Source organism: Ananas comosus, linkage group 9 (assembly GCF_001540865.1).
Source record: "Ananas comosus cultivar F153 linkage group 9, ASM154086v1, whole genome shotgun sequence".
NCBI classification, from domain to species: Eukaryota; Viridiplantae; Streptophyta; class Magnoliopsida; order Poales; family Bromeliaceae; genus Ananas; species Ananas comosus.
The window spans coordinates 9970882-9985145 of record NC_033629.1 but is presented as its reverse complement, the minus strand read 5'-3'; the positions used below and the strand labels follow the sequence as shown (position 1 = coordinate 9985145).

Sequence of the window (14264 nt, the reverse complement as noted above, 5' to 3'; positions counted from 1 at the left end):
GCCCAATCCGAAGTGGGCTGGCCTCTGCTGCAGTCGGGTCCTCCAGACTCTTCTAACGGTCGGGTCCAGAGCGCCGGTCAATGCCCGAACCCGTACCCGAACCGCCACTTACGAACCCGCTTCCCACTCCTTATTCCTTACTACTAAATACTCTTTCTCGCTGATCGTAGATTCGGTCTGATCCTCCCCTCCTTCCGCCCTAATTCTTTACTCGTCTTCCCTTTCCGCAGCTGCCTTCCAACTGAGGGTCTTCGCCGGAATCTCGCCGGACGACCGGAATCTCGCCGGACGTTACAGGAAAGAGTGATGAGCGGGGTTCCTCCATCTCCTTCGCTCTCTTTCTCTCTCTCTCTCTCTCTCTCGCTCTCTCCCGGGATCAGAAAAGAAGAAGATGATGTGCGGGTGTCGCGTCAAAGAAGAGGGTTCGATCTTTGATTGAAGGAGGGGAGAAACGAAAGCAAAAATGATTTAACGATGGTACTGTCCGAAACATTTATATAAACGGTTGAATCCAAAGCCGACGGTTTGGAGGGGGCAAAATAAAAATAAAAATAAAAATAAAAATAAACATAAAAATTTGAAATGAAATTTTAATTTAAATTCAAGTTCAAATTATAAAGACAATTTTTAAAATTTTAAATTTAAATTCAGATTTTAAATTTAATTTTTAATTTATATTCAAATTCAGATTTTGAAATTTAGATTTTGAATAAAATTTTAAATTTTATTTTAGATTTTGATTTCAAATTTCAAAATAAAAATTTCAATTTGATTTAAAATGTCAAATTCAAATTCAATCTCAAATTTTATAGTCAAACTTTTCAAATTTTAAATTTTTAAATTTAGATTTGAATTTAAATTCAACTTTTGGATTAACTTTTAAGGTAAATTCAGGTTTAAATTTTGAATTCAAATTTTAAACTCAATTTTAGATTTTGATTTTAAATTTCAAATTCAAGCCAATTACACGAACTGAATTTTTACGTATTATATTAACTGTACAGATGTTGGAGAGAAAATGTTCGCTAAAATAGATTAACCGTAGAACTCTCACGGAAGCAAAAGAGAGAGAGATAGATGAGAGAAGCATAAAAAAGTGTCTGCTCCACAGAAGAATAAAGTGTCAGGTTAATAGCAATTTAACTCGACGTCAGTGGATCCTATAAAAATTAGTAAGCACAAGAGGCTAAGTACTACACTTCGTAACTGCAATTAGTATACCTTCACGAGCACATTAAATTTTTTTTTTTAATATATTATAGAGAGGGAAAGATCAATTTGATGGGAAATACATTATGTTAGGAGTTACGCAAAACTTTGATCAATTTGTTAGTATCATAAAGGAAACTAACTTATAATCTAACCCCAAAACTTTTCTTTTAAGTTGATGATGAGTTAATTAAAGTCTTCCTCTACCTAATATGGTAACCAAAGTTAAATTCCCTTCTAGGCTATCCATCAAACACCATTATCACTGCACCAATCCTCTCCAACAAATCCTATATCTCTAACGTTAACGGGTGCCTAACATCTCCCACCAAGAACTTAACCACCTCCCCATTCACCTCAACCGAGCTAAACCCCTTCTCCTTTTGCACCCCTCTCTCCACCATCCTATCCCTCACCTCCCCAACCTCCTCCCACCTTCCAACTATAGCGTACAAGTTCGAAACGCCTACGTCGAATCCTAATCCTAATCCTAATCCTAGTTCCGATATGCGCTTCCCCAACTTCTCTGCGAGAGCAGGGTCAGCATTGTGCGCCCAGGCGTGGAGCAATGCGCCACACACGGCGTGGTTAGGCTCGAAGGGCATCGAGCTCACAACGCGCTCCGCCACGTCTATGTGCCCGGCGCGGCCTAACAAATCCACGATTGCGCCGTAGTGCTCCATTCTCGGTTTGATTCCGTACACGCTCGGCATTTCGTCGAACAGCTTGAGGCCCCGCTCGGCCATGCCCGAGTGGGCGCAGGCGTGGAGCGCGCACGTGAAGGTCAAGCTGTCGGGCGAGAGCTTTTCCCGGCCGACCACTTCGTCGAACAGGTGGATGGCGTCCTCGCTGCCGGCGTGCGCGGCGATCATGGCCGTCCAGGCGGACGCGTATCTGACCGGCATCGCGCGGTCGAACACCCGGCGCGCGGAGTCCAAGCTCCCGCACTTGGCGTACATGTGGACGAGGCTCGTGCAGAGCTGATTGCGGCGCGCGCTGCGGATGCGCCGTGTCACGCGGGGCGGTCCGAGGCGGAGAGCATTGCTGGAGAGAAGAGGAGGAGGCCGTGGGCGCGGCGGTGGGTCGAGGACGAGTACCTGGCGAGGCGGAGAGTCGAGGGCGTTGAAGGGAACGGCGGCAACACTCCTCCGCTGTGCTGGGGCATTCGGTCGAACAGTGGACTGGGCGTGGGTGGGACGGAGGCCGGGAGGCAGGAGGCAGTGGAGGAGGGACCACCGGCTTGGCCGACGTTGGGGGTGGGGGAGGAGCACTCATTTCGGGCCGTCTGGCGGAGAGCCAGGTGCTGGAGGTGGCGAGGAGGGCGAGCGGCAAGGAGGGGGGATGAAGAGGCGCTCAGGAGCGGACGAGGGAGATGAGGGAAAAGGGGCGGGTCGGGGGAGGAGGGAGCCGAGCGGAGCATTAGGCAGAAGAGTGGGCAAGGCAGAGCGGAGGGGAAGGAGGGGGGAGGAGCGGACGAGGCGCGCGAGTAGGCCGGAAGAGGCATGGGCTTGGCGGCGGGGGGATGGTGGTATCGGCGAGTATGGGTTGATGCGGGCGCGCGTCGAGTGGGGACGAGAGGAGGCTCGGGCGAGGCGGCTGGCATGGGTGTTTTCTCGATCATGGCTCGTTTTGTAGTGCGAGAAAACCGAAACAATGCGAGACTAGAGAGGGTCCCTTTGCTACTTAACGGTCACGAATAAAATGAAAATTGATGAAAATTGATCCGGGTTGGTGGAGCTTCTGCACCGATCAGCTCCCAATATGAAGGTGGGTTGAGATTGTGAGAATAAAACGTATAGAAAAATATAGCACATTTCAAATCTATCTTGATCCGTCAAGAAAATAGAGTGAGAAGCGAAATACATCGTTCTTTCTTTGTTAGGTCAAAAATCTACTCCTGTCATATTCTGCCCTGTATGAAATAATAATTGCAGGCCAAAATAAAATTAAAATTAATTCATCTCGAACTTGGCCCGTTGACAAAAACGAAGCAAGAGGTGAAAGACCCCTCTAAGCAAAGATTCAAAAATCGGGTGAAATCAACCCGTCCGATCATGACTCAATCTATAAATGGTTTCAGTTCACTCTATTAAATTGATCAGTTAAAAAATTATTCTGAAACATTTGAGTCAGTCAAATTTTTTTTCTATTAGCATATATTAGTCTTAGAAAAGTAAAATTAGGAAACTTATATATACTTAATATAATATAAAAATCAATATTTTATAAATTAAGTATAATATTGAACAATAATATATGTATATTTTATATAAATAAAATTAAAAATAATAACTAAATATTTATGAAGTAGTGTCACTACTCAATATATTCTTTCTTAAGTTTAGATGTTTACTAGAAAAGCAAAAGGTTTAGACCAATTCACAATATCGTGATATAATAGAAAGAGCCATACTATCTATACCTGAAAAGTAGTTACATACCTTACACACTCTCCATCTAAGGAACAAAATTTTCTAACTAGTTTTATCAATTCTTCTTTTTAATATTAAAAATCTAAGAATATCTTCCAAATTCTTGAACGTGTAGGCGCAAAATTTACTCAGGTGTACTAGTAGCATCCTCTCTATTGAAATTAGTCCATACATACAACATTGCCTCTTCAAATATATACATACTGATGAACGAAATTATGTCAATGGAATATCCTGAATAAAATTTTCATACATCCAATTAGAGCCTCTTTGCGAGAGAGAGAGAGAGGTGATAATAGAAATTTTATAATACATCTAATTGCTAGCAGCAAAATATGACATCATTTTACAAAAACTTTCAGAGTTATACGTGGAGTAATGATCACTGTACAAGCCAAACCACTCAAAGCAGCTTCTTCACAAAACAAGTGCCCCAAGATCCCGTAGAATGGAGACAAAGCATTGTAAAGCATAATGCCACCAGAAAGTAGCAGGGTAAACTTTTAGTTGGAGAAATGAAGTGATTTATATTTCGCCCGGTCAAGGGCACAAAACTCAAAGATCCTGCTTCAGTGTGATGTCGACAATACCGACAGCAGACTTCGATTGGTAATGTTCATCTGTGTCTACTTCTTCAATCTCCTGAAATGATTCAAACAACACTCAAAGGTTAGTCAACGCAAGTATGGAATGGTCCTAATAAAAAAGTATAATGAACAAAAAGAAGATTATGTTACTTAATTCGATCAAAAGGGGGAAAAAAAAAAAAGGTTATTCATAGAGATGACAACTTCAAGATGTTACATCCTTGAGATACCCCTGCACAAACTACCGACTAACACGTCCTTGTCGATCCTAGAATTAAATCTGAATTTTCATTTCTACCCTTCAGAAACTTAATTTCGTACGTCTATTATCTTGTACCTAAATGATCCTCTTCTGAGAACTTATGATACAAAACTAACATGAGGACAAGCCCTAAACCCTAAACCCTAAACACCTACACACAAATGAAGGAAATATCATATTGAGCGACAACAGCGCTGCAACAACGCACACAGAAGGTATCTCACTTTTCTCTTTCCTTTTATCGGAGAAACTATAGCCAGTGCATCCATACATCAGCTCTCCACCCCAACTAATATACTATCTGGAGAATCGGGGTCCTTTGTTTAAAATTGGATGGTTGGTTTCGAAAAAAGAGATTGAATGGAAGGCTGTTGAGCAGATTGAATCAATTTTCCTAGCCAGGATAGAAAAGGAGATGGAAACGGCAACATAAATTATCAATCAACTAAACAACATTTAGGACATCCTAGAAAGCTAGTAGCCACAATAGGGTCAAGCAAATAAGGCTCAAGCTGGTCAAAAATTGATCGGAAAAAATGATAAGTTTAAGCGGGCACTCGGATTTTAGGAACTATTACCATCTTTTCATTCTCCTAAGAAATGATGAGAGTATTACAATGCTTGACAATTCTAGTTTATATTTTTTGAGAGAAATATTGATAAGTGAAATTAGACAACTTATACAAGTAAAATGCCAAACTATCTTCCGAGAACTTAACCAGTTGAGATCCCCATTAACAGTTTGGTGCTAAATTACCCTACCAACAATATTACCAACAGATAAAATAATTTTCATCTATTTGTTGAATCAATGACACTTTATGACAAATGATACATCTCTTTGATTTCATTGCCCTGGATTTTCCATATTATTCCTTCTTCACAAAAAACTAATGGTGAAAACATGCAAATGATGATCGTCCAATGCAAGTTGTTAAACTCAAAAGCTTGTCCTTCAAACTAGATAAAGGCCTCATTGGGCCGACGAAGCCAACAATTTTTCTATTATGACATGGAAGTTAGAGATTCTGGTTTTAATGGAGAGCTGAGCATCTAACCCCCAAATGTACAAACTCTAACTTGAACCAACCCGTTTATGACTTGCCAAAGGAACTGCCGCCTTTAATACTTTTAGAAGAACTTAATTTTTATGCATTACAAATTTCAGGGACTAGATGGCTATAAAAAAAAAATACGAAGATGCAATTCAAATGGAGGTCAAACACTTTAGGGACTAAATTTGTACTTCAATCCAAAAAAGAACTTGTTAGAGCTTCTTGAACAGCTTAGCTCTACAGGAAGAACGTTTCTAAACAGCTCCAGATGAGTCAAAACTCGAGCAGACCAAAACTAGCAAAGACAGTATGATGCAAATTGAATTCTAGCTAATATACAACAAGAACTGATGACAGACACTTAATTCCAACAGGAAAAACAGAAATTCTATGTCAAGCAGAAATTTGAAACCCCAAAGACTCTGCTCCACCTATCTTATTCACATGTACAAAGTGGAATTGCACTGACTACAGAGCTTGATTTATTTGGACAATGAAATACAATGCCATATTCTAATACAGCAGCGGACAGCATGATGATCAAGGAATAGACAAATTCGATTTCCAGGTCGGTTGATCTTGCCAGTCATCTGCCTATCAATTATAAGCTAGAGGAAACAGCATTGAAAAACTACAACAGTCGTGATTTTAAAGATAGTGTTTTCAACCTATGAGGTGGTTTATCATGTCTTAGAAAATTAGAATTGGTCAATACTAGCTCATTTTATGAGGATTCAAGCCTCCTAACAACCAATCAATAAGTTACCCTTAGTAAACAAGAGGACAGACAGAAAAAAATATATTACTAAGTTTTGTTGCAAACCAAATCTTATAGATGTACAGATAGCAAATTATCCGCCTTTACAGTCCACCACATGTAACTTGTATGTTAAAAAACAAATAAAAGCAATAATACCAAACGAGGCATATATGTTTTACTGATCATTCTTAATGCCTGAGGATTTGAAATGCATTCAGCCAGACGGTTGGAACTCACAATTAATGCTAGATAAAGATACAGGAACAAAGTTAAATATAATGCTTGTAGTTTCTACTAGTAGACATACGAGAGTGAGAAATTTGTTTAACTTGCACGATGCTGATCTAAATTGTAATTAGGACTATAGTTGACACCATAGATAAATAGCCATGTCTGTCAAAAATGAAAACCAGACAACACCCACATTTATATTTTCTGAGTTGAAGTGTAGGAATCTTAAACTAATTTTCTCTACCTACTTAAATGTGTAGAATATTTGCCAACGGAAAGAATAACTAGTAAATATTTTCTCATGTTCGCTAACAAAACCTTCTTTGTACAGAAGCAAATAGAAATGGATCATGCAATGTATATTGCAACAAATTACCTGGACGATATCCTCCCCTTTTATAATCCGCCCAAACACAATAAGCTTGTCATTCAAGTCAGGAATTGGTGCAATAGTAATAAAGAGATCAAATCATTTACTATCCCGACTAGCCTTCGTGGTTCCTAGCATGAAATCCTCATGCTTTGGGCTGCAAACAGTATAAAAAAGTATCATAATCCCTTTCTTAAAAGGTATGAAAAAAATGTGGTAGATGTTTTTTTTTTTTGCATATATACTCATGAACATGAGAAATTATGATAACACCCTTGCAAAATTAGCATTTGCATAAATGCTCTAAAATTAATATTTTATTGCTTAGATGCCCCTGGCAGAAACACTCACACAAATAAGCAACAGTTCACTGCCCACTTTGAAGCGATACTTGCACAATTTCTTATATTTGCAAGGATATATATGTTAAAAATCAGACATAATAAGATACACTATTTGACTGTACATAATCTGACAGCAAGTTGACCATGTGCTTTTCCTTTTGATATCCAATCTTCCACAGCTTCATGTTTCTGAGAATCACCTCCTTGATTTACATAGTTTTTTATGACATGATGGAACAACGAAGTTTTGAAATATTCTTTCTAGCTGAGTCGCATGTAGCACATATATCAGGTCAATGCTAAGAAAAGATGTAAGAAAAAAGGAAATAGATAAACCAAAATATCATCCAGGTTGACATAGAGTTTTTATTAATTATTGAACTCAAGTAGAAGTCCAATTCTGAGCTATTTCTGAACCTAATATTAATTGTCCATGTTCATGGCACCGAATAAAGTGCGAAAATTGAATTCACTTGAATAGATAGAACAATATGAATCATGAATTTTTACGGCAAATTAGCATTTACTTATTTTATGCACGAAAATTGCAAAGGCAAGCCTGGTAGTTGAGGTCTCCTAAAGATGCTATGTCGATATTATAGTATGCCCATTTCTGTCATTGAAAATGATCATTGCCACTTATGAACTATAATCTCATCTCAATCATCTATTACCAGTAGTGATTGAAAAGGTGCTCCTTAGACGCGAGCCTAGGCGCCTAGGCGCACGGTGCACAAGTCGGCGCCTAGGCAGCCCCTTTGCTTGCGACATTGCCTAGATGTGCGCTTAGGTGCGCCTTGGACTTTTTTAAACACTAATTACCAGCCTATTGCTACAAAGCCAATTAGCAGGATTTACATTTTGAAAACTTTTTCGATAGAGTAAGCAATCATTACAAAAATTTTAGCTTATCGACGAGAATTTAAAAAGATGGCAATTCTTATTTTTTTGCTATATCTTCAAAAGCAATAAACAAAGCGCTTGACAAATTTCACATAGGTCGAAATTTCTGGTACTGCTTTTTTAAGATATATGGTACGAAAGTTACAAAGAATAGCATAACTACATGAGGACTTAGAAAGTATATTGACATCAACTAGAGACAAAGTAACCACACAACATGAAAATCCATAGACAAGCGAAATAAAAGCACGGTCAGTAAAGAACAAAATGCCCTTGATCTTGGCTGCGAAAATGTAAGAAGAGATAACAAAGAAAAGTGAATAAAGACGGGGTGATGTTCCCGGGACACATGGAAAAACTTGAAATAGGACCAGAAAGCTCTTCAAAGAAAGGAATAGCAAGGATTTATAGATCAATTCAAGACAACCTGGATGATGCAACATTATATGCTTATTACTGACGGTCTTTCCAGGGTAAGAATGTATGGAGACCACCTCCGCTTTAGGCCACTTTAAATCCGGCCCCAACATATATATATTTTTGGATTGACATCTCTCATTTTTTTTTTCCTATTTAATATTGAATTATTAAAGCAGCAGAATACACAGTCAACAGTTCTATTAGTTGTTAGCATGTTAGTACTTACTATCAACAGAATCTACAATTGCGTTAGCTCAAGAGTAGTGCGGCTACAAACTTTGATGAGATCCCTAGATTAGCTGATGGGGAAGTAGCCTAGGGTTGAGAGAGCTCCCGCACATTTTAACCTTTTTTTCTAATATTTCCTCATTAAGCATTTATTCTTTCTGTCACTTTCCTGCTTTATTTTACATATTTTCCCTACCCCTCTCCATTTATGCTACTGTCTAATTGGCTAATCTTCTTCTGCCTTTCACTAGATAAGTAGCTAGTAAGTACTAACTTTGTAGTCTTTTACAATAATCAAGAGCATCATTTTAAGGCTTCAAGACTTATATAATACCGAATAATTAATGGGATACCAAAGAAAGAAACAAGAAGTAAAGGCTCCAAAGATACCGGACAATCAATGGGATACCAACGAAAGAAACAACAAGTAAAGGTTCCAAAGAGAAAATTGTAAATTTCCTTGTTAGTTACAAATGCTCACCATGGCTCAACAAACTTGTCCATAACATCAGGAGAAGCATCCTTGAAAAGTTCTGCAGTTATTGAACCTTAGGTCGTGACCAAAACCTATAGAAAAATCACAAAAAGAATAATATTTATGGCCTACTTAACTCCAATTGCCTGTATAAATCCCAAAAACATAGTACCATAAGCATAAAATAGCTGATTCCGATATTTGATTTAAAAAGACTAAATAAGCACATCTGATAAACATGGAACTTAAATGCAATCTAATAAGCAAGTTAGTTCCAAAACCTACTAAACCGATCAACAACCAGATATCAGTATATAAAAACAGGGGCTTTGATATAAAAACTGAGGCTTTGGCCTTTGTGTATTTAATTTTGTGATTAACATCTAAGCATACTAACTTAACAAGAAGTGCTGCATGAAACTTCTATTTTAGAATTATATGGGAAAAAAAGCATATCATATTATATCATACTGTAGAAGAAACTTATACTTAATGAGATGATTATGGATGGCATTATGATGATAAGATGCATTTACACTATTACGAGTCAATGTTATTGATAGTTTTATTTTTTGAAATAATAACCAACATTACACTTTGCTGGTTTTAGCATCTCAGAATTCCCTCTTTTCTTCATTTTCCTAATGTCTGGACATTGTGATTTAATCACCATGTACAGTATCATAGAACATTGGAACAAAAAAACAATGATCAAGCTTACCAAGTTTATCATACTTATTTGAAAACGGTAATTTATTACTATACTTATGTTTGCCAAACACCTAACTAATGTTTCTCAAACATAGCACAAAACTAATTCCAAAAGCCAAGCCCAAAGGACACTTGATTGCCATCTCTTTTTATTCTACATAATGATCTTAGACATACATCTGGTGAGAACTATTGCCAACTATATCTCCAACAGTTAAAAAAGAAAAATTATGTTCTTGCTGGAATTTTCTAATTCAGGATCATGATTCAAAGCCTTTTGATAAGTTGTCAAACTCTAAAATTGGGTAAATTAATAAGTTCAATAAGATAGCTGTATTTATAATAAACAGCCCAGATTGTACTTTGAATTAATCAACTTTTCAACTAAATAGATAATCTACATAGAACAACAACTTACAACATAGCTAGGTATATTGAACTTCCTTGATTCTCCAGATGACTCCAGTGCGCCATACAAGAAAGAAGAACAAAAGGAGTATTTAAGTATTAACATAATCATATTGCTATCACCTCATATTTAAATAAAAAAAGGCTAAATTGCACGTTTGGTCCTCAAACTATGAGAGGGGTGAAACTTTGGCCCTCAAATTTTAGCTTGTTGTAATTTCTAGCTCAAACTTCTACAATTGTTGCAATCAAGTCCAATAACCAAATTTAGTTGACTAGTATCGCTATGTGGAAATGACTTAACAGTGTTGTGATTGATGATGCGCTAATAATTAAAATGTCATATTACTTTTATGTAAGCAATGCTTTAAATATTTAGTGAACTAAATTGGATTGTGAGGCCTGATTGCAACACTTCTGAAAGTTTGGGCCGAAAATTGCAATAAATTAAAATTTGAGGACCAAAATGTAACCCGCCTCATAGTTTTAGGACTGAACGTGCAATTTAGCCTAAAAAAAGGTACATAAAAGGAAAAATTGAAACATGTTCAGCATCAAGTTATATATACTAGGTATTACTTGCTGATGCATTTAGCTGCCATTCTACATAGGGATGAGCATGGGAAAAAAAAATAGTGAAACCAAACCAAAACCAACAATTTTGTTTTGGTTTGGTTTCATTTTGGCTGTAAATGGTTTGGTTTTGGTTTGTTTGGTTTTGGGTTAAAATATTGAAAACCCAACCCAAACCCAAAACCACCGAACTGTATATTTTTTTATTTATACGTGTATGTATCTATATATTTGTATAAGTTTGTTTGTATAAGTATATCTAATGGTTATGCATATGAATATATCAATATTTAACTCAAAGTTATCACTTAATACGACCAAGTCAATCCCAAAAATCAATTTCATACATAAAAAATTAAACAAACTTACAAATAAAGTATTCAAATAGTCTATAAAATTCTAACCGTTCAAACCGACAAGCAAAACCCAAACGAAACTGAAATTTTTGGTTTTGTTTGGTTTTGTTTTTGACACCACTATTTTGGTATTAGTTTTGAATCTTTTGATTTTCTCAAACTGAATTAGATTGGTTCGATTTTAATTTATCTTGTAACCCAAACCAATCCGAACCATGCCCATCCCTAATTCAACATTTACGACGTACAAACCTATGTTATTGGGTAAGAACCAAAGAAAAGAGAGCATAGAAAAGATTTAGATTACTGTACCTCAGATTAGGCAAAATGATCTATTGTTCATTGCTCAACCTGCACTAGAGATGCCCAAATTATATCCTAATATGATAGCGAGTAGTGGGAAAACAACAACTATTACTAAAAAATATTATCATGAAGATTCATGCTAGGTTAACTTAATCTGTTGAACTTCCAGTGTGAGTATACACTAATAAGATACTAAATAGTAAAAAAAACAATTATGAGCTGGTAAATATTAACATGCAGATTCAGGTCAGATTACCATAATCTTTTGCACTTCTAGAGTGAGATTATAAGATAGGTTATGTTAAAACTCCCTAAAAAAATACATGTTAATCAAGAAATGTTTACCTATGATGCCAATGTCTGTAAGTAGCATACAAAGACAAAACAATTAAGATAATCATAAGGTTCCAAGTGATGATAGTTGTAAGACCAATTCGAGTTGGACCCTTCTTTTTGCTCTGGATTAACAATGATTGAGGTTTGATCTTCGCCATTAGGTGCTCCGGCTAAAAAGAGAATCTTCAAACCTTCCTATCCAACGGCAAGAAAAATCAAGGAGCAAGTAAAAACATGTTGAAAGATAGACATAAAATGTCTCGCACGTTGAAACAAACACAAAACTATAACTAATACGGCATTATAAAGAGCTGGTGAATATCAAATTTCAGGAAGTGCGAGGGTTGATATATAACAAATTTGGTAAATTTGGTGGTGTTTCCAGCTAACCAAACCAAGTTATGTTGCAGTGAACACTAGAGCCGTCGAAATCCAGGAGAGGAAGCCGGAAAAATAAAGGCTGAAGGATCAGCAATTCAGCATCCAAATCAAAAAAAGCTTTTGACAGTTTTGAGAAGATTTTTCCAAATCAAACTGATGAATCGTCCGATGTGGCATGATGCTAGACAAATTGGTACGCATAAAAGGTTTCATAATAGATTACAATTTTATCTAAAACAGCAGATCCATATCTATATATCATCTTAAGCAATCTACAAATATCAAACAATTTTTGTTTGTTTGACTTGGTACAACTATTCAATTCTTACTCATAGTCACAATATTCTCCATTTTTTATAGAAACTCATGAATAGTACAAGTATTTTTTATTGTTCAAATATTTTGCCAAATCTTTCACTAACCAGAGATTGACCAAACGATCATAGACTACGAATAATTGATGAATATATTAATTATGTTTTCTATGTTTTCTGACTTTTTGATTGCACAAAAATTTTCTACTTGTTTTACTATTTCAGGAAAGCTACTGCCAAAATTTTCTATACTCCCCTATTATCACCAAACCTTATTAAAACTTGTGATAAATTTTGTTACAAACAGCCATAAAAAAAAAAGGTATATAACAAAAGAAATACACAAGAAAGGGAAAATCCTAGACATTTTCACTTGGTAAAGTCAAGGAAGCCGCTGCTATCAAATCTAAGAACCAAGCAATTAAGCAAACAAAAAGCGATATCAAGTTCATATTTTGCATGCAAATTCAAACAAATCTTAGGGTTATGATGATTAAACCAACTACCAATTCCGTGATTACAGCGGAAAACCAAACAATTAAGAATACAAAAAAGGGGAGGAAACGACTTCAAATTCATGCTGGGCATAAATAATAGGGTTAATTGCATACAGCTCCATGTAAACATAGCGAATTGCAAATATATCCCTACAAAATTCAACTTTCATATATTATCCTTGCAAAGTCCTTATGTTTTTAAATAAGTCCCTGCCATTTAAAATTTTAATTATTTAAACTAGAACCGCGAGCTCAGAGGTGCCAATTACCCCGTAATCACTCAACTCGTGGTTAGTTTGATTTTCTAAGCCCTAATTCTTTTTTTTTAAATGTTGTTTTTCATTTGCTTAGTTCGTTGATTCTTCGCCCTAACATCTCGATTCGTGGTTGGTTTGATCCTTTTAGCTCTAAGATCTGTCCTATTGCTCCATACCTAATTTATAGCGTATGGAGCCATCATCACTTTTGACCCTTCTCTGTTCCCAAAAAGGAAAGAGGAAGGGCTAGTACTGGGTGTTATCATTCCCCGAAGTGCTCAAACAGAAAACAAAAGCCTGTACTCTTCATCTAGAGTCACTCCGATCACTGCCTTCTAGTCTTCCCTACTTCGTGGCGGTAACTTTGTTGTCCCAAGATACGTTTTGGCATCCTTCACGGTATATGGTTTTCCAAAGACTCTTAGCAATTCTAACTGACGAGGTTCTTCCAGGTCCTACTGAGACAACTACATTTAGGACAAATCTTAGGGCTAAAAAGATCAAACCAACCACGAATCAAGACGTTAGGGCAAAGAATCAGCAAACTAAGCAAACAAAAAGCAACATAAAAAAAAAAAAAATAGGGCTTAGAAAATCAAACTAACCACGAATGGAGTGATTACGAGGTAATTGGTACCTCCGAGCTCACGGTTCTAGTTTAAAATATTAAAATTTAGACAAACAACAATCTGAAAAGAAAAAAAAAGGCTCTATTAAAGTTTTAGCAACACAAATTTACAAAGAATTACAAGCTACAGTTCAATTCTCTCTATTAAAGTTTTGGCAACATAAATTTAAAAACAATTACAAGTTACGATTCAATGCAATTATGTTTCAATTTTTTTACGA

At 36.6% G+C, this 14264-nt stretch overlaps 3 protein-coding genes across 3 annotated transcripts; all 3 read right to left on the bottom strand.

Moving 5' to 3' along the window:
* On the bottom strand, positions 1500-2168 carry LOC109714770 (putative pentatricopeptide repeat-containing protein At5g59200, chloroplastic). Its single transcript, XM_020239482.1, has one exon. The coding sequence runs from the start codon at positions 2166-2168 to the stop codon at positions 1500-1502; it is 669 nt and encodes a 222-aa protein (XP_020095071.1).
* On the bottom strand, positions 2222-2830 carry LOC109714769 (proline-rich receptor-like protein kinase PERK2). Its single transcript, XM_020239481.1, has one exon. It carries the CDS (start codon positions 2828-2830, stop codon positions 2222-2224), a length of 609 nt encoding a protein of 202 aa, XP_020095070.1.
* LOC109714998 (peptidyl-prolyl cis-trans isomerase CYP21-4-like) lies at positions 3777-11675 on the bottom strand. Its single transcript, XM_020239773.1, is given in 4 exon segments — positions 3777-4283; positions 6913-7063; positions 9283-9368; positions 10406-11675. Coding segments are annotated over 3 exon segments (261 nt in total). The 5' UTR covers positions 9306-9368; positions 10406-11675; the 3' UTR covers positions 3777-4196.